Raw genomic sequence first — 18,483 nt, forward strand, 5'->3', positions numbered from 1 at the left:
TCGTGATTATAGCTTTTTAAGAAGCATTGTAATACTCTTATAAGAACGTGTTTACATTAACTTGTAAAGGTAACTAGAGAAGATCAAGTTGTGGTCGGATTCTCTAGGAAGTCTTAGAAGGTATCTAAGCATTATGTTCCTAGAGTGATCAAGTTGTGATCAGTATACTCTAGAAGACTTAGAAGGTATCTAAGTGGAAAATCATTGTAATCAAGGTTGATTGGTGGATTAAATCCTCAGGTGAGGTAAATCACTATAACGGGTGGACTGGAGTAGTTTCGTTAACAACAAACCAGGATAAAAATCATTGTGCAAATTGTTTTTATCTTAAGAGTTTTTAAAGATACACTTATTCAAACCCCTCCTTTCTAAGTGTTTTTCTATCCTTCATGTTTGTCACGATGGAGGATCGTGCTGATGAAATCAAGTTTGCTTATAGTGGATTAAGACCTCTGTTGAGAGGTAAACCACCTGAAGAGGGTGGACTGGAGGTAGCCTTATTCAGAAGGTGAACCAGGATAAAAATAAATGTGTCTTTTACTTTCTACACAACTCAATTAACTCTGAACATTAACGCATAATATCCTTAGAACTGTACTGATACAAGTCAAAAGTTCTGATGATACAAAGAAGTTAAATTGAATATCTCATAGGCTATGCAACTCCATTCCAGACATGCTTCCGCAATGATAAAAGCATATCCAGAAGATTAGATACGAAAAAAGGAAAAGAATTATATGAAAGAGAATTTTTAATTGATAAAGAGCACAATTCAATCCCCCCTTTCTTATTTTTTTCTCCATCTTCACGTGTTACGAAGCAAGACTCTTTTTAATTGAATTTTATTTCCGTAAAATACATGCGAAATATGTTTGGGTTAGAAGGGTGTTACAAGGTTTGTATTTTTTAGAAGTTTTGAAAAGAGTTTGAATATGCTTAAGTGTATTAGAATTTATTAAAAAAAAATATTTTCATGATCACTTGACAAAGCCAAGGCTTATTGAGATCTTGTAGTGATGCTTGAAATCTTATACCATATCCTAAAGGGAAGCAATGTGGGACTTTAAAAAATAGTGTATTGAAAGGATTTTCTATTTTCCGTTCAAAGATAGTTTGTTTAGAAGATTTGTAATTTTTCCGTCCATAAATTGCAATTGAGAGAGGAGGGTATATAACATTTCTGTCAAAAAATTATAATTGAGAAAGAGTTTGCAATTTTTTCGTTCAAAAGTTGCAATTGAGAGAGGGTTTGCAATTTTTCCGTTTGAAAGTTGCAATTGAGAGTGGGATTTCAATTTTCTCCTTAAAAGTTGCAGTTTGAAAGGTTTGCAATTTTATCCTTTAAAATTATAATTACATGAGAGAAATAGTAATTTTGTCATTGTAAAATTAGAAGTTGAATTATAATTTTTTTTGTTTTATTTTTGAATTTTTTTTTTGTTTCTTTTCTTCTTTTATGGGTATGCTTTTGCGAGCTTAGAAATTTATTTTTTTTGTTATTTTTCCAACAACTAGTATCAGAGCTAAGATTTTGATCGAGGGAGGAAGCAAGAGTTACAAAAAATTCCGATCAAGCAAAAAGGAAGATTAACAAAAATTCAGATCAAGGAATGAAGAAGACAAAACTATTGAAGAGTAATAATTTTTACAAATGTAGCAAGTTAATCATTATAACTATAATGATCGCTTTGAAGATGAAGTTGAAGACAAAGTGAATATATGTGAGAATTTGGATGAAAGGAGGATTTGTTGGGTTAAATAGTATATTCATCCAAGTCCCACATCAGGTAGTATGAAGAAAATAGAATTTGAGTAATAATATCAATAGAGATGGCCAGTATGAGTTTTTCTACACAACAACAGTCTTCATAAACAAGCTCATTGAGAAAATGATTTAATAGACTTAGCAAAAAAGTTCGAAAATGATTTTATAATAAGCCAATTGGACACCACCTTATTAAGGAATGAACTTGAAATGAGTTTAAATGAGTTTGAAGAGTGGATTGGCTTTCAAATCAATCAATTTTCTAATGGTGTTTATATTCATAAAAAATACACCAAGGAACTTCTAAAGAAGTTGTATCTGAAATATTGTAAAGATGATTCAAGCAACAAGGTAGACGAAAAGGCATGATTTGTTATCTACTCTATTTGTCTGCTTCAAGGCTTGATTTTTTTGTGTGCTTATGTGAAAGATTCCAATCAGTTTCTAGAGAATCACACTTAACTGATGTTAAGAGACTCTGTAGATATTTGACAGATATTACCAACATAGGTTTGATTTTAAATAAATCAATTGAATGTTTTGAACCAAGTTCAATTAGAAATAATATCCATATAAAACAACATGAGAAAACTAATCTCCAAGGTAGGTTCACAAAACACTGATTTCTCATCTACATTGGCATAGATGGCATATATCCCTCTAAATCGAACTTAATCAAATGATTCAACAAAGCATAAATTGCAATCGAATGTGATTAAGATAAAAACATTTTAAATGAATATGAAGTAGTTGTAAACGTTCTTGAAAATATGAACGAGAGAGATTCATATGAAGTAGAAAATATAAACGAGAGAGATTCATATGAAGCAGTTGTAAACTGCAATCGAATGTGATTAAGATAAAAACCTTTTAAACCAGTGAAGAAAATATGAAGTAGTAGAATTGTGATTCAAACACGGGTCTGCATAAATGAAACGTTTTCAGAAGAAAAAAAGTTTCTTGTTGCAAATCAACGAAGTTTCATCTAAACTGATCTTGAACCATGTCACCCAAATCATCTAAAATCAAGTAGAAAAATGAGGAATTTACCCAACATTCTCAAATGTATATGAAGAATACTGAAATTAGTGAAGAGATCATCCAAACATCTTGAAGAGATTGTCACAGGATTTTTATCGTGGTTCGGCTAAAATCATCAATTACAAAAATCTTTGAAGATAATCAAACAAATTTGTCTTGAAATTAAGAAAGAGAGTGATTCACATTGAAAAGAGAAACAATATATTCTACATTGATTTGCTCTCGAAATACAAATCTAAAATTATCAATGTCAATGAATCTTGAATAATGGAACCCTAGGATTTCGAAAATAGTTAAAATGACCTTTCAAGGTAGAAATAAAAAAACAAACAAGATTAAAAACGATTTTAAAACCAAGATCAATAGCATAATCCATTACAAGTCTTCAAACACTTTCAATGGAATGAGATTTGAAATTTTTATTAACTCAAACTAAATCATAAGCCAAATAACAACGGAAAACAAAGAATGAATCTCAAGAAAAAATAATTTGACCAAAATCTTATCGAACAAGAAGAAATCTTATATAAGATATATTTGATCAAATTTGATTAAAACAAGAATAACACAGTTAAACATGAATGGTATACTATTAGGAAAAATAGTGCATATTAAATTCATAGATCTGAAGATAAGATTGGAGAATTTCTACTCCTTATTCATAATCTAATACATCATAATTATTATTGACTCAAACCTCGTCTTCATCAAGTCCCTTAAAAGCCCAAGCACGCTCTTCTCGGACCCTAGCCTCTTCTTCGGGCGTGAAATCATTTTCGATCCCAAAATACTCACGCGCGTACTCTACGCTCTTATTCTCAAGTCGTTTTGCGATAGTCAGACTTAGAAATTCGAAAAGCCTATTCACGTTCAAGTAGTTTGCTGCAAGGAAGAGGACCTTCAACTCCTCGTTGTCAAGATCTTTTACAAAGCTAGCTTCAAAATCCTTTGTGATCTCTCCAGCGATGTCCTTCTTACAGAATTCGACTGTCAAAGAGAGATCTTTACTGAAGACATTTGGCAGGGGAATTGTTGAAACTCCATCATCTTCTTCGATGAAAGCTTGCACAACTTTCATCTGCTTTGCTATAGTGCCATCTATCTCAAACACAACATTGTCAGCTGTTGTTAATGAGATCATCTTAGAAGATGGTGAAGATTTTGAGGATGATGCTTCTTGGGCCATTGTGGCTAGAGAGAGAATGCAAGAATGATATGAAGACAAATGAGTATTATGATGAAAAGACATTACTTTTATAAATAGAGAACGTCACGAATAAATGAATACACGTTAAAATTACACCATCAATTTACCGAAACAAAAATAAATAATTGAGATTCTCTTATATATTTGGATTAAATATGTTTATGGCCCTCGTAAAATATTCAAAATATATATATATATATATATATATATATATATATATATATATATATATATATATATATATATATATATATATATATATATATATATATATTTAAATATTATTAAGTTTAATTTATTAACAATGGAAATTTTAATTTAAATAAATTTAATTTTTTTAAAGTAATAATTATTTTATTTTATATAAATGGAATGTATGAGGCTATAAAACAAGACACATTGAAGACAAAGAGTAGTACTCCATTTTCAAATTCAACAAGATTAGACGAGGTTGCTCCTAATTGAAAATTGAGGAGGGGACAAAAATGTTCTCTTAGACTATGTTTGAGAATTTAAAAAGGAGGGAAGAACTTTGAAAAAAATAAAAAAAATTGGATGGAAAGAATTGAGTTTAAAGGATAATAAGCATAATTCATTTATTTTTTTATGTTTAAAAGGATATTCAACTTATTTCATGTTTTGAAAAACTGATATCTTATTTTTTATTTTTTATTAATGTTATTGACATTGAATGAGACATTAAAACAAGACATAAGAATACGGTGAACAATATTTTTTCTTAATAATTTCATAATTAAATTTTTAAATAGCTTTAAAAAAATATAGAGAATTATTTTTGTAATTTAAATATATGATCATGACATTAATCATTTTCACTATTTTATTAATCATAAAAATATAAACTATTAGAATTTTTTAAAATAACTAATTTTTCCAACTAATATACAAAAATCTTTAAATTACAAAACTATATTTAGTCTATTTAGGGTCCGTTTGGTGCGCAAGATATGATAGAGACATGATAGAATATCAAACAGGATAAGGATAAGATAGGATAAGACTTATCCTATCATGTATATATATATATATATATATATATATATATATATATATATATATATATATATATATATATATATATATATATATATATATATATATATATATATATATAAAATAACTAAATGACAAAATTACCTTGCAAAAACATATATTTAATTTGATAAAAAATAATATTAGTATTTATATTTTTATAATTTTAATAATTCTAATTTTTAATATTTTATTTAGTTAAAAAGCTATCTTTATGACAATCATATATATTTTTTAAAAATTATTTATTATTATTTTTAATTTAATACCAAATTAATTTTTATTTAAATTTTTCATATTGAATTTTCTATTTTAAATTATATTTTATAAGAGTAAATTAATAAATTATTTTCTTATTCTATCCTGCCGGATTTTAACCAGGTCATATTCAGGATAACAATTTTAGTGTTATGTATTTTTTATTTTTTTTGCCTTTAACACTCTAATGTTAATTTTATTTTTTTGACTACGTAAGATGGCTCAATCTATTTTAAAAAAAAGAAAAACTTTGTAACAAAAGATGTTGAATTTTATTTTCTTCAAATTTGTATTTTACTTATAAAACTACGATGTATTTAAGTAAATTTGATTTTTTTTTAAACGGAGAAAAAAAATTTATGGTAAAGAAATTAAAATTAAAATTTTTCCCAGAATAAAAAAGTAAAAGAACTTTTGAAATTTTTTAGAACATATTTAATTTTTCTCTAAAAATGAGAAAAGGTTTAGAAAAAATATAAAAACAAATTCCTAAAATACTGTTTTATTGAAAGAAAAAAACTTAAAAATTGTTTTTCTTTAAATTACTAGGTTCCAAATTTTTTAAGCCAATAAAAATTAAATTAAATTATAAAAAATTTAAAAGTTCTAATTAAACATGACACTGATCCAAGCCGTAAGTGAAAATTAAGTGAAAATGCAAAAACCAAAATAATAATCATCTAAATAACAAAAAAAGATAGAGGCGTATTTGATCGATTTGAATCCATTTTTGATAAAAAAATAATCTGAACTGATGATATCTCCATTAATTTGGTTTGGTTCGATTTTTAACCTTTTTCAAAAATAGAATTGAACCAACCTAACCGGTTTGTTTCGGTTGATGGATTTACAGTTGTTTTTCCAAACATTTTACTTTTTTGGTGTATTTTATGCTATTAATTTTTAAAATAATATATTTCATGTAATTTATTTCATACTCTATTTTTTTTCTTCTAACAATTACAGGTTCTTCTTGATCCATGTGAAACAATGACATAATTTTCCATTACATCATGAAATAAGTTACATCATATATAAAAGTTTACACTTGACATTAGGAGGTTAAAAAGAAAATTAGAATCTTAACGAACACAACAAAACATTCTCACCTCAAACACACATCAAAATTATTTTATAATCGTGTTATTTGGACTCTATGGCTCACAAGGAATGCAGCAATTTTCAAAGACGAAGCGGTGAATTTTGAAGACAAATTCGTTTCTTGGAAATGGATAAATTTGGGAAAAATAAGCACCAAATATTGTTGTAGCTACTTCGAATGGCATGTTGCACCTTTGCTATCCCTTTTCTAATCCAGCTATAAGTCTTTCGAAATTTTCTGTATCGGGTTTGAGCACCCCTAGTGCTCCTTGAATGAAATTTCATTGCCTATTAAAAAAAACTATTTTATAATCGGAAAAAAAATTTGTTGAAAAAGAAACGAACTTGAACACAACCGATATAACCATCATAATAACGTAGAGAAAAACAATATAACCATAATAACATAGAGAAAGAGACTTGGATTGTCGGCTCTAAAATTACAATGGGAAATGCTAACAAGTGCCCCAGGGGCACTCTTTAATAGCTTTAAAAAGTAAGTTTTTCTTGGAAATATGCGTAATTAATGCATCGAAAATTGAAATGGTGAATTTTTGAAAGAATATTTTCTTTATTTAGAATGCTTAAAGAGTGCCCCTAGGGCACTCGTTAGCATGACCCAATTACAATTTAATCTCTACTTTTTCTAAAACAAAAAATTATGCCCTTTTGTGAGAACACTGACAACAAAAGAAGTTACAGCATTAAAACAAAACAACAATTTCCACCTACTCAATTTCACAATTATGCAAATTCGCTCTCAATTTCATAATTATAAAATTATAAATTTTATTAAAATTATTTAAATTAAAATTTATTTTTATTATTTTAAAATATTTTATCAGAAAATTACTCGTTGCAATTTTGTTGCTGTCATGGACTAAAAAGCAAACTCTCAGATTATATATTATTAAGGCAAAATAAAATTTGTAATTTCAATTACATAATTTAACATTGCAAAATAAATCCCAAAACCATAATTACTAATTCTCATCCCAATCCCTAAACCCTAATTCCTAATTATCATCTTCATCATCTGGATCAACTCCGGTAAAAGTCCAGGCCAGTTCTTCACGAAGCTTAGCCTCTTCCTCCGGCGTATAATCATTCTCAATTCCGAAATACCTTCTAACATATTCCACACTCTTGTTCGCAATTCGATCAGCAATGACCTGGCTCAGAAACTCTAGAAGCTTTTTGATGTTCAAATAATTTGCAGCAAGGAAAAGCTCTTTCACCTCTTCATTATTCAGCTTCTTCACGAACTCGCCTTCGAACTCCTTTGTGACTTTTCCGGCGAGACTCTTCTCGCAGTATTCGATTATGTAGGGAAGGTCGTGGCTGGAGATGTTGGGGAGAGGAATAGTTGTGATTTGGCCGTCGGCTTCGTCGATGAAGGACTGGACGGTTTCCATCTCCTTTGCAATGGATGGCTGGACTTTGAAAACAATGTCATCTGCGGAAACGAGAGAGATCGTTGCAGATGATGATGGTGCAGTTTCGGAGATTGAGAGTGAGTTCAACTCTGATGAAATTTCTTCTGCCATGATTTCAAAGAAAAAAACAGAAAGATATAAAAACAGAGAGATGGTAAAAACAGAGAGAAAAGAGACAAAGAGTAAAAATAAGGATTTATGAATTTAAGGGTTAATAACACAGTGTATTTATAGACATGAAAAGATAGGTGTGCTTAGTTGGAATCCATTGGCCCTAAAAAAAAGTTAAATATAAATTCATAGGTTTATTTAGGAATTTTTGTTGTATAATAATAATAATACTAATATTGATTAAAAACAAAAAGATATGCTTACTGATTAAGTTTACTATTTGTTTCTATTTTTAAATTAATTAAATAATATTTTTTGTAACGTCTTATAAATTTTTTTAATGATTATCGGATACTCTCTTTGACCAAATTATAAGTACCTACTAAATAAAAAATATATAAATATGATAAACCTATTTAAAATTACTCCCTTTTCTTTTTTTTTTAAAGATGTTTTTCTCAATCCCCAATAAATTTTATTATATTTAACATAATTATTAAATTTATTTTTTATGTTTCTTCTTTTGTTGTTTGCAAGTCTCATAATAAGATAAGTTCAAGAGGGAATTTCGAGTTGAAAGACGTAGAGTAGGTAGACCTTCATTCTAACTAGAAGCAGACAATTACGCCCTTCTGCGTACCAATTATTGTCTAATGCAATCTAACAGTTGTTTGGAAAAACACATCACATCATTCACGAACAGTTTTAACTGCTATTGGTATTAAGGGTGTTCATAACGGAAATGACCCAATAGAAAATTGCTAACCGAAACAAATCTAAGTGAGAACTGCAAAAATCGCATTTGTTTCGGATGTGTTTAGGCAATATTTTAACAAAACGGTGTGGTTCTGTTTTTGTTTTGCAAACTAAACCAAATCAAACTACATATGTTAATATATTTGATACATTTTTAAAAATGACTCTGATCCAACAACTAGAGTTTTTATATTAAATTTGATTCGTAGATGTGCTTGAAAATGCAATGGTACGTTTTCTTGTTCATTTCTTTTAAATATTTTTCATTTGTTTTTAAGTATTAACCTCTTTGATTATGATATGTAATGAGCTCTAATTGAGGATATTTGAATATCATGATTTTAATGGAAGAGTTTGGTGTTACTGTGATTGGAAGAAGTTTGAAGCTGCATATCTCTAGGGGAGACTGTTGCATATCAGAAATCAACAAATTCAAAAGTTTCTAAATTAGGGTTTTCGTAGGAGAAAGTCAACTAAACTTTGACCGACCATAACTCCCACATGGAACATCAGAAATTTTCCATCCAAAGCTCATTTTAAAGGAAATTGAATTCCCTACAATTTTGTATATCACAAGCCAAGTCTAAAAATGCTTCATTTGAGAGATATGGATCAAAAGATTATAGGCCCTTTTTGAAGGTCGACCAAAAGCAGTATTTTGTCAAAGCCAATATCATCAAGATAAAATTTTCAAATGGAAAAAAGCACCCAAAGTGGCTTGTAGAGGACATCCTGAGGTTTCCAGAAAGTCCTATAACGCCTCCATATGATAATTTTTTAAAGAGTTATGACCTGCGCAAGTTGTGGAAAAATTAGTGAAAATGCACAAAACTTTAATTGGCCAAAAGAGTATTTTCGAGTAATGGGCTTGCTAAATCCTATTTCCCACGACTAAGGGAGGCACAGGAGCTTACTAAAATCTATTTTTATAATAATATCTTATTTATTTGATTTTTTTGAAAAAATCAAATAATGTGAATAAAAGTTATGAAAATAGGATATATTTGAAAGACAATTTCCACCATCAATTCCATAACTCCAAATCCAATCCAATGGTCCATAATGATTCAAAAGAGTGTGCAAAAGGGAGGGTCGGCCAATTTTAGTAAAATTGGGTTCAAATCTTGATCAAAATTTTCTCAATATTCCATGGCATCCAATGTTGCAAAATCAAAAGATATGGATCAATTTTGTTAACCTAAATCAAGATTCTATAAGTACTAAGGGAATACAAGGCATTAAAGAGGATTTTGGATACAGAGAAAATCCTATTCTGAGCTTTAAAAAACAAGAACGCAGGGGGCCATGGCAAACGGACTTTGAGTCCGATTTAGGTTCTCACACATATCCATAAAGAATCCTCGGTACTTTCTGAAGCAATTGGCAACTTCTCCTTCGATCGCAGCCTCAAGAATCGCGACCTATATCGTCTCCGGTTGGTTGTTATTTTTAATCTCGATTATGAATGTTTACGCGTTATGAATGTGTTTTGATGGTGTATCCATGTTCATAATGATGCCACGATGCTTTCTGGTTTGTTTAATTTGAGTTTCGCTGCAGATTAAGGGTGTTGCCATTGTTAGGGTTCCTAAGCTCTAAATTGGGGAATCATAGTTAGAGACAAAATTAGGCAAAATTATTGATACCATTGAACTCAGAGGACAATTTCTAATCGGTCCATGTCTCCCTCATTAATTTATGCTATATATTTTGTGAGTTTACAATTTGCAGGTTTGGCTATGAGACTGAGTCGTAGGAGATCCGTAGCTGATTCGCAGCAGGACGAATGGAGAAGATGAAGCTGGGCGCGCGTTTTTCTGGTTTGAATTTATATATGACATGTCATTTTATATATTGTTGTTGGTGTATATTAAACAGATTAGCAAGGAAGCTCAAGTGGCAAGAGGTATTCGCTCGTGAGAGGAGGAGCCTGGGTTCGAATCCCCCAAGACACAGCAATTTTTAAAAAAAAAATCATGCCATCAGATCCAGTGTGTGCATGCCTGACAATCGTATCACGCGCCCCATCCCATCAGCCGTTGGATCTCCTGGACACGTGATCTGATGCCTCAAGAATGTTGCTCCACTGTGAACCTTCATGAGCATGCCACGCTGAATTTTAAGCTGAGTATTTCTATTTTTTTTATTTTAATTGTACAACATTATTTTGTTCACTTATTTTATTTGGTTTATATATTCCATTTTTTTCCAAAATTCGTTTTAATAAAAAGCATTCTAAATTTTTTTCCTTTCTCACAAAAAACATATATATAGTAAAAAGTTTATTTATTAAATAATTTTTATTCTTTTGATGTACATGATTATTCGATTTAAATTATTTAAATAATTTAATTAATTATAAAGATTTTTATTTAATTGATTAAATTACGTATTAGGGTTAGGATATTTAATCGAAACCTTATTTTTTTACCGATTTAATTAATTAGGTTGAAAACCAATAATTAATTAAATTGATTTTATTTATTCGATTAACCATGGTTAACTTATGCCCTAAATCAGGGTTTACGAAGATCACACCTACACTAAGAATTTTCTGTTTCTTTGTGCAGTTTCAGGGTTAGCACTAGGGTTTCCTCCGACTACGAACCATATCAGATCAAAGCTAAGTCTCCGATTCTATTTCATTTTAAATAATTATTTTTGTCTTTAAATTTAATTTAATTATTTTTTTCCTTTTAATTTCAATTATTTATTTGTATCCTTTTGATCAATGAACTGGCAATACACTCACCCCTTTTCTGTCTATTTTTCCTTTTCCAATTTTCAGGGTTAACAAACCAGTCAAAGCTCAAATGTTCGGTAACCCTGAAACTCAATTTAGTTTGTTTTTCTTTTATTATTGCTTATGTCAGAACTATCTGCCTTGTGGGGTTTTATTGCTTTTCTTCCCCCATTCCCATAATATTTTTGTATCTGCTCCGAGGTTGTATTGTGTGGCCTTGAAGGCACTTAAATCTGCCATATTATATTATTGCGTGGTTAGTAATCCTAGGGAGTGATAACCCTGAATTGAATTAGAATCACCTAATTACAAGATAATATAATTGAATCTGATCACGTGATTGTTGCACCCACGCACCTTTTATGGTACCCTTCTTGTTGCATGTTGCCTGTTGCCTTCTGTTTTTTGCAGAATAGCCATGCCCCTCGAATACGAGGATACCTCAGCAATGTTGCCCTCAGTTCATTCAAAGATCATAAGTCCCTAATGATGTTGCCTTCGATTCGCTAAATATGATCTCGTCCCTCGAAGTTGCCTACGAAGTGCTGAGGTATCCTCTGGTTGCCTAAACGAAAGGCTATTCTGATCCTTCCCTTAGACTACCTGCCCCTATATGGCATGGGACAGTCTTGTGGCGAACGATAATTCGACGACCCTTCAACCTCCAAATAAAAGGACTTCCCTACCCTCCTATGGTATGGATAGCCCTGAAAGGCTAAAAGAACATTTTTCATCTAACCAGGTAATTTGCCCCTAATTGCTTTGCTCTGGTTTAAAAATCTTTTTATTACACTTCATCTTAAAAACTTCAATAAGGCTACGCTCATTTACGAGCTAAAGTCCTTATTTCTTCTTCTTCCACCTTTCTAAAAACTTTGGCCTCAAAACTAAAGAGCAAAGCAATTAAGAGCCCATGGAAAACCATGGATGCAAAGGGTGCCTTACACCTTCCCTTTGCATAAATTATCCCCCGAACTCAGTGTTTTATTTAAAAGGTTTTTCATGTTCTTTTAGCCTTTCCGTTTAATTTGGATAAAATAAAAGTCGGTGGCGACTCTTGCTATCCGCAACATTTCAAAAAAGTCAGTTCACCGTATCACAAAACTGGCGACTCTGCTGGGGATTTTTTCGAATAAAAGAGGGGTTACCTTAAAGCTTAAGATCACTTAATGTTTGTTTTGCTTGCTTTATTTTTCAGGGCTGTTTCGGGAATTAAATGAAGGACGAATCCTATACCCGGATTCAAGTACACTTAAGATAGGAGTGGCATAGTCATGGCGACCTCTTTCACATATGTGGGAGATGAGTCAATATGAAGTTCACGCTTGAGTTAGTTAGGACTTCATAGCTATATGCACACCTTTCTCAAATGAGGGAGGTATATGTATGCGCCTGTGGGTGCGTCGGAGCTCAAGGACCTTTAGTCACCTTTAACCCATCTTGGCTTTTAGGAACGTAGTGTTAGAACAAGATTTGTTCTGATCAATTATCTTAGTTTTGATGATAACAATAATATGAATTTTGCTTAAGATAATATGGTACTCTAATCCAATGCAATTTCCTTTTCAGGAAATATATAAAGAGTATGCATAATTCAGCGCTCAGAAGCTTTGTCTCAAAGGGTTCAGCATGCAACATCAGAACATGGTCTGGCAAGACATCAGAAGATGGTCGAAGCAGAATCAGAACATGGGTCTATGGAAGCATCAGAAGAACATGAGATCAGAAGCACTAAAGTTCTGATGGTATCACGCTCAGAAGCACTTCAAGGTCAGAAGATCAGAAGATGCTTTGCACCAAGCTGTTTGACTCTGATGATATTCAAACGTTGTATTCACAAACATCAGATCAGAAGGAAGTACAAGTGGCAAGCTACGCTGACTGACAAAAGGAACGTTAAAAGCTATTATAGGCTACGTCAGTAGACACAGCGTGAACAAGGCTCGAGGTAGTTGACAAAAGCGTATAACATTAAATGTGATGCTGTACGGAACACGCAAAGCATTAAATGGACTCAACGGTCATCTTCTTCAACGCCTATAAATATGAAGTTCTGATGAGAAGCAAGGTTAACGATTCTGCACAAAACAACTCCTATTAACTTGCTGAAACTCTGTTCTATTCAAAGCTCAGAATCTTCATCTTCATCAAAGCTCACTACATTGCTGTTGTAATATATTAGTGAGATTAAGCTTAAACGTTAAGAGAAATATCACAGTTTGTGATTATAGCTTTTAAGAAGCAATTGTAATACTCTTAGAATTGATTACATTAAGTTGTAAGGAACTAGAGTGATCGTGTGGATCAGAATACTCTAGGAAGTCTTAGAGGTTATCTAAGCAGGTTGTAACTAGAGTGATCGTGTGGATCAGTATACTCTAGAAAGTCTTAGAGGGTATCTAAGCAGTTGTTCCTGGAGTGATCAGTGTGTGATCAGAAGACTCTGGAAGACTTAGTTGCTGACTAAGTGGAGAACCATTGTAATCCGTGCGATTAGTGGATTAAATCCTCAGTTGAGGTAAATCATCTCTGCGGGGGTGGACTGGAGTAGTTTAGTTAACAACGAACCAGGATAAAAATAACTGTGCAATTTATTTTTATCTGTCAAGTTTTTAAAGCTACACTTATTCAAACCCCCCCCTTTCTAAGTGTTTTTCTATCCTTCAATTGGCATCAGAGCGCCGGTTCTAAGGTGCAAGCACTTAACCGTGTTTAGAAAAGATTCAGGAAGAGAAAAACGCTTCAGTAAAAGATGGCTGATGAAACTGGAAAGTCTACACCTGCATCTACATCTGGCTCTGCTGAGCAATACAACGGTAACAATGGTTATACTAGACCGCCGGTATTTGATGGTGAAAACTTTGAATACTGGAAAGATAAACTGGAAAGTTACTTTCTTGGTCTAGATGGTGATCTATGGGATCTTCTGATGGATGGTTACAAACATCCAGTAAATGCCAGTGGCGTAAAGCTGACAAGGCAAGAAATGAACGATGATCAGAAGAAGCTTTTCAGGAATCATCATAAATGCAGAACTGTTTTGCTGAATGCTATCTCTCATGCTGAGTATGAGAAGATATCTAACAGGGAAACGGCCTATGACATATATGAGTCCTTGAAAATGACTCATGAAGGAAATGCTCAAGTCAAGGAGACTAAAGCTCTCGCTTTAATCCAGAAGTATGAAGCCTTCAAGATGGAGGATGATGAAGACATTGAAAAGATGTTTTCAAGATTTCAAACTCTTACTGCTGGATTGAGAGTTCTTGACAAGGGATACACCAAGGCTGATCACGTAAAGAAGATCATCAGAAGCTTACCCAGAAGATGGGGTCCTATGGTGACTGCATTCAAGATTGCAAAGAATCTGAATGAAGTTTCTCTGGAAGAGCTTATCAGTGCCTTGAGAAGTCATGAAATAGAGCTGGACGCAAATGAGCCTCAAAAGAAAGGTAAGTCTATTGCATTAAAATCCAATATCAAGAAATGCACTAACGCTTTTCAGGCTAGAGTAGAAGATCCTGAAGAATCAGAATCTGAAGAAGAAGATGAACTGTCCTTGATCTCCAGAAGGCTGAATCAACTCTGGAAGAACAAGCAAAGGAAGTTCAGAGGCGTCAGAAGTTCAAAGAAATTTGAACGTGGAGAATCTTCTGATGACAGAAGATTTGACAAGAAGAAGGTCATGTGCTATGAATGCAATGAGCCTGGACACTTCAAGAATGAATGTCCAAAACTTCAGAAGGAAAATCCCAAGAAGAAGTTTCATAAGAAGAAAGGTCTTATGGCAACCTGGGATGAGTCAGAAGATGATTCAGACTCTGAAGATGAGCAGGCTAACTGTGCGCTGATGGCGACAGAAGATGACGGATCAGAATCTACATCAGAATCAGATTCTGAAGAGGTATTTTCTGAACTTACTAGAGATGAGTTAGTTTCCGGTCTAACTGAACTTCTGGAACTCAAGTCTCAGATCAGTCTCAAATACAAAAAGCTGAAAAAGCTATTTGAATTTGAAACAAAGAAGCTTGAGTTGGAGAATTCTGAATTAAAAGAAAAACTTTTAAAATTATCCAATAATGTTGGATCTCCTTCTGATTCAGAAAATCCACTCCCAGTCTAAACCATATTCTGAAAGAATATGATTTAAGTTTCAGGAAGTTCTTATCTAGAAGTATTGGCAGAAGTCAGCTAGCTTCTATGATATATGCTGTGTCTGGAAACAAAAGAGTCGGCATTGGTTTTGAGGGTAAAACCCCATACAAACTTGAACCTGTTGATGAAATGAAATTCACATACAAGCCATTGTATGATCAGTTCAAGTATGGCCACTCCCATGATATTAGGCACACTTCACATGCTCAAAGTTTTCACATAACACACACCAAAAAGCATGTGACACAACCTAGGAAATATCATGAAACTCACATTAAAAATTATCATGCTGTTCCTCCTATTGCTTACAATGTTAAACCCAAGTTCAATCAGAACTTGAGAAAATCTAACAAGAAAGGACCCAAAAAGATGTGGGTACCTAAGGATAAGATTATTCCTATTGCAGATATCCTTGGCTGCAAAAAGGACAAAGCACAACATGTCGTGGTACCTGGACTCTGGATGCTCACGACACATGACAGGAAGAAGGTCTATGTTCCAAGACCTGGTGCTTAAGTCTGGAGGGGAAGTCAAGTTTGGAGGAGATCAGAAGGGCAAGATAATTGGCTCTGGAACTATAAAGTCTGGTAACTCTCCTTCCATTTCTAATGTACTTCTTGTAGAAGGATTAACACATAACCTCTTATCTATCAGTCAATTGAGTGACAATGGTTATGATATAATCTTTAATCAAGAGTCTTGCAAGGCTGTAAATCAGAAGGATGGCTCAATCCTATTTACAGGCAAGAGGAAGAACAACATTTATAAGACAGATCTGCAAGATCTTATGAGTCAGAAGGTGACTTGTCTTATGTCTGTTTCTGAAGAGCAGTGGGTCTGGCACAGAAGATTAGGTCATGCTAGTTTGAGAAAGATTTCTTAGATTAACAAACTGGATCTTGTCAGAGGACTCCCTAATCTGAAATTCAAATCAGATGCTCTTTGTGAAGCATGTCAGAAGGGCAAGTTCTCCAAACCTGCATTCAAGTCCAAGAATGTTGTTTCTACCTCAAGGCCATTAGAACTCTTGCACATTGATCTGTTTGGCCCAGTCAAAACAGCATCTGTCAGAGGGAAGAAATATGGATTAGTCATCGTAGATGATTATAGCCGCTGGACATGGGTAAAATTCTTGAAACACAAGGATGAGTCTCATTCAGTGTTCTTTGATTTCTGCATTCAGATTCAATCTGAAAAAGAGTGTAAAATCATAAAGGTCAGAAGTGATCATGGTGGTGAATTTGAGAACAGATCCTTTGAAGAATTCTTCAAAGAAAATGGTATTGCCCATGATTTCTCTTGTCCGAGAACTCCACAGCAAAATGGAGTTGTAGAACGAAAGAATAGGACTCTGCAAGAAATGGCCAGAACCATGATCAATGAAACCAATATGGCTAAGCATTTCTGGGCAGAAGCAATAAACACTGCATGCTATATTCAGAATAGAATCTCTATCAGACCTATTCTAAATAAGACTCCTTATGAATTGTGGAAGAATAGAAAGCCCAACATTTCATATTTCCATCCTTTTGGATGTGTATGCTTTATTCTGAACACTAAAGATCATCTTGGTAAGTTTGATTCCAAAGCACAAAAATGTTTCCTTCTTGGATATTCTGAACGCTCAAAAGGCTACAGAGTATACAATACTGAAACATTGATTGTAGAAGAATCAATCAATATCAGGTTTGATGATAAGCTTGGTTCTGAAAAACCAAAGCAGTTTGATAATTTTGCAGATTGTGATATCGATATATCAGAAGTTGTTGAGCCAAGAAGCAACGCATCAGAAGCAGAGCCTCTCAGAAGCAAAGAATCTGAAGATCAAGTATCAGCTTCTCTGGAGAATCTAAGCATTTCTGAAGAACCATCTGTCAGAAGATCATCCAGACTCATCTCTGATCATTCAGAAGATGTCATTCTTGGAAAGAAGGATGATCCAATCAGAACAAGAGCATTCCTTAAGAACAATGCAGTCTGTCAATTAGGTCTTGTGTCTTTGATCGAGCCAACTTCTGTTGATCATGCTCTAGAAGATCCAGACTGGATAATTGCTATGCAAGAAGAACTGAATCAGTTTACAAGGAATGATGTTTGGGATCTTGTTCCTAGACCAGATGGAGTCAATATAATAGGTACAAAATGGGTCTTCAGAAACAAGCCCAGAATGAGAAGATGAGAAGTTCGTATGTATGAGTATCTTCTGAAATGAAATTTCTTTTAAGAAGTTCTGATTGAAATCAATTAGAAATTGTGATTCAGTTATTACTAACGTTTCATTGTCTAAGTTGATTCAGAATCTCTTTAAAAGCAAAACAGCTGTAACTGGCTATCCAGATGGTAAACACGTGTTCACTATTCCTGGACAAGCGTGCGTGCAGTTGAGGGGACGTCTACTTAGGTAACTGTGCAAATCACGTCTTTTGTCATTATTATCTCTCCTCACGTCACGTAACATTAAATGCTTTTCATCATTTACTCTCTTTCAGTTTTCTTTTTATATTCTTCAAACGTTTCTTTTCCCTCTTATATTTCTCTCACTTTGCATTCAGTTTCTTTTTCGTTCTCTCTCTTTACATTCATATTATAAACCCTAGCAGTTTCCAATATCTGCAAACTTCATCATGAATCCATCGTCAAGCTCTGGGAATCAAGATAATGATCGGAAACAAAAGAGAAAGGCGACTGCTGAACCAGAAACCAAGCCAAAAAGAGTAAGGATCACCTCTTCCTCCTCATTCATCCTCTCGGAACCACCTTCTTCACCATCTGATATCTCCTCTCCTTCAACCCATCCATCAGTTATTTCGTCATCTCTCTCACACCCTTTTCCCACCAGAACACCTAATCCCTATAG

The 18,483-nt window shown here is 32.9% G+C and overlaps 2 protein-coding genes across 2 annotated transcripts; both read right to left on the reverse strand.

The window, feature by feature from the left end:
- Positions 1-3,418: 3,418 nt before the first annotated feature.
- On the reverse strand, positions 3,419-3,997 carry LOC131598981 (SKP1-like protein 14). Its single transcript, XM_058871505.1, has one exon. It carries the CDS (start codon positions 3,990-3,992, stop codon positions 3,498-3,500), a length of 495 nt encoding a protein of 164 aa, XP_058727488.1. The 5' UTR covers positions 3,993-3,997; the 3' UTR covers positions 3,419-3,497.
- A 3,309-nt stretch (positions 3,998-7,306) lies between these two features.
- On the reverse strand, positions 7,307-8,083 carry LOC131598982 (SKP1-like protein 14). Its single transcript, XM_058871506.1, has one exon. The coding sequence runs from the start codon at positions 7,970-7,972 to the stop codon at positions 7,442-7,444; it is 531 nt and encodes a 176-aa protein (XP_058727489.1). The 5' UTR covers positions 7,973-8,083; the 3' UTR covers positions 7,307-7,441.
- Positions 8,084-18,483: the final 10,400 nt, after the last annotated feature.

Source organism: Vicia villosa, linkage group LG4 (genome assembly GCF_029867415.1).
Source record: "Vicia villosa cultivar HV-30 ecotype Madison, WI linkage group LG4, Vvil1.0, whole genome shotgun sequence".
NCBI lineage: Eukaryota > Viridiplantae > Streptophyta > Magnoliopsida > Fabales > Fabaceae > Vicia > Vicia villosa.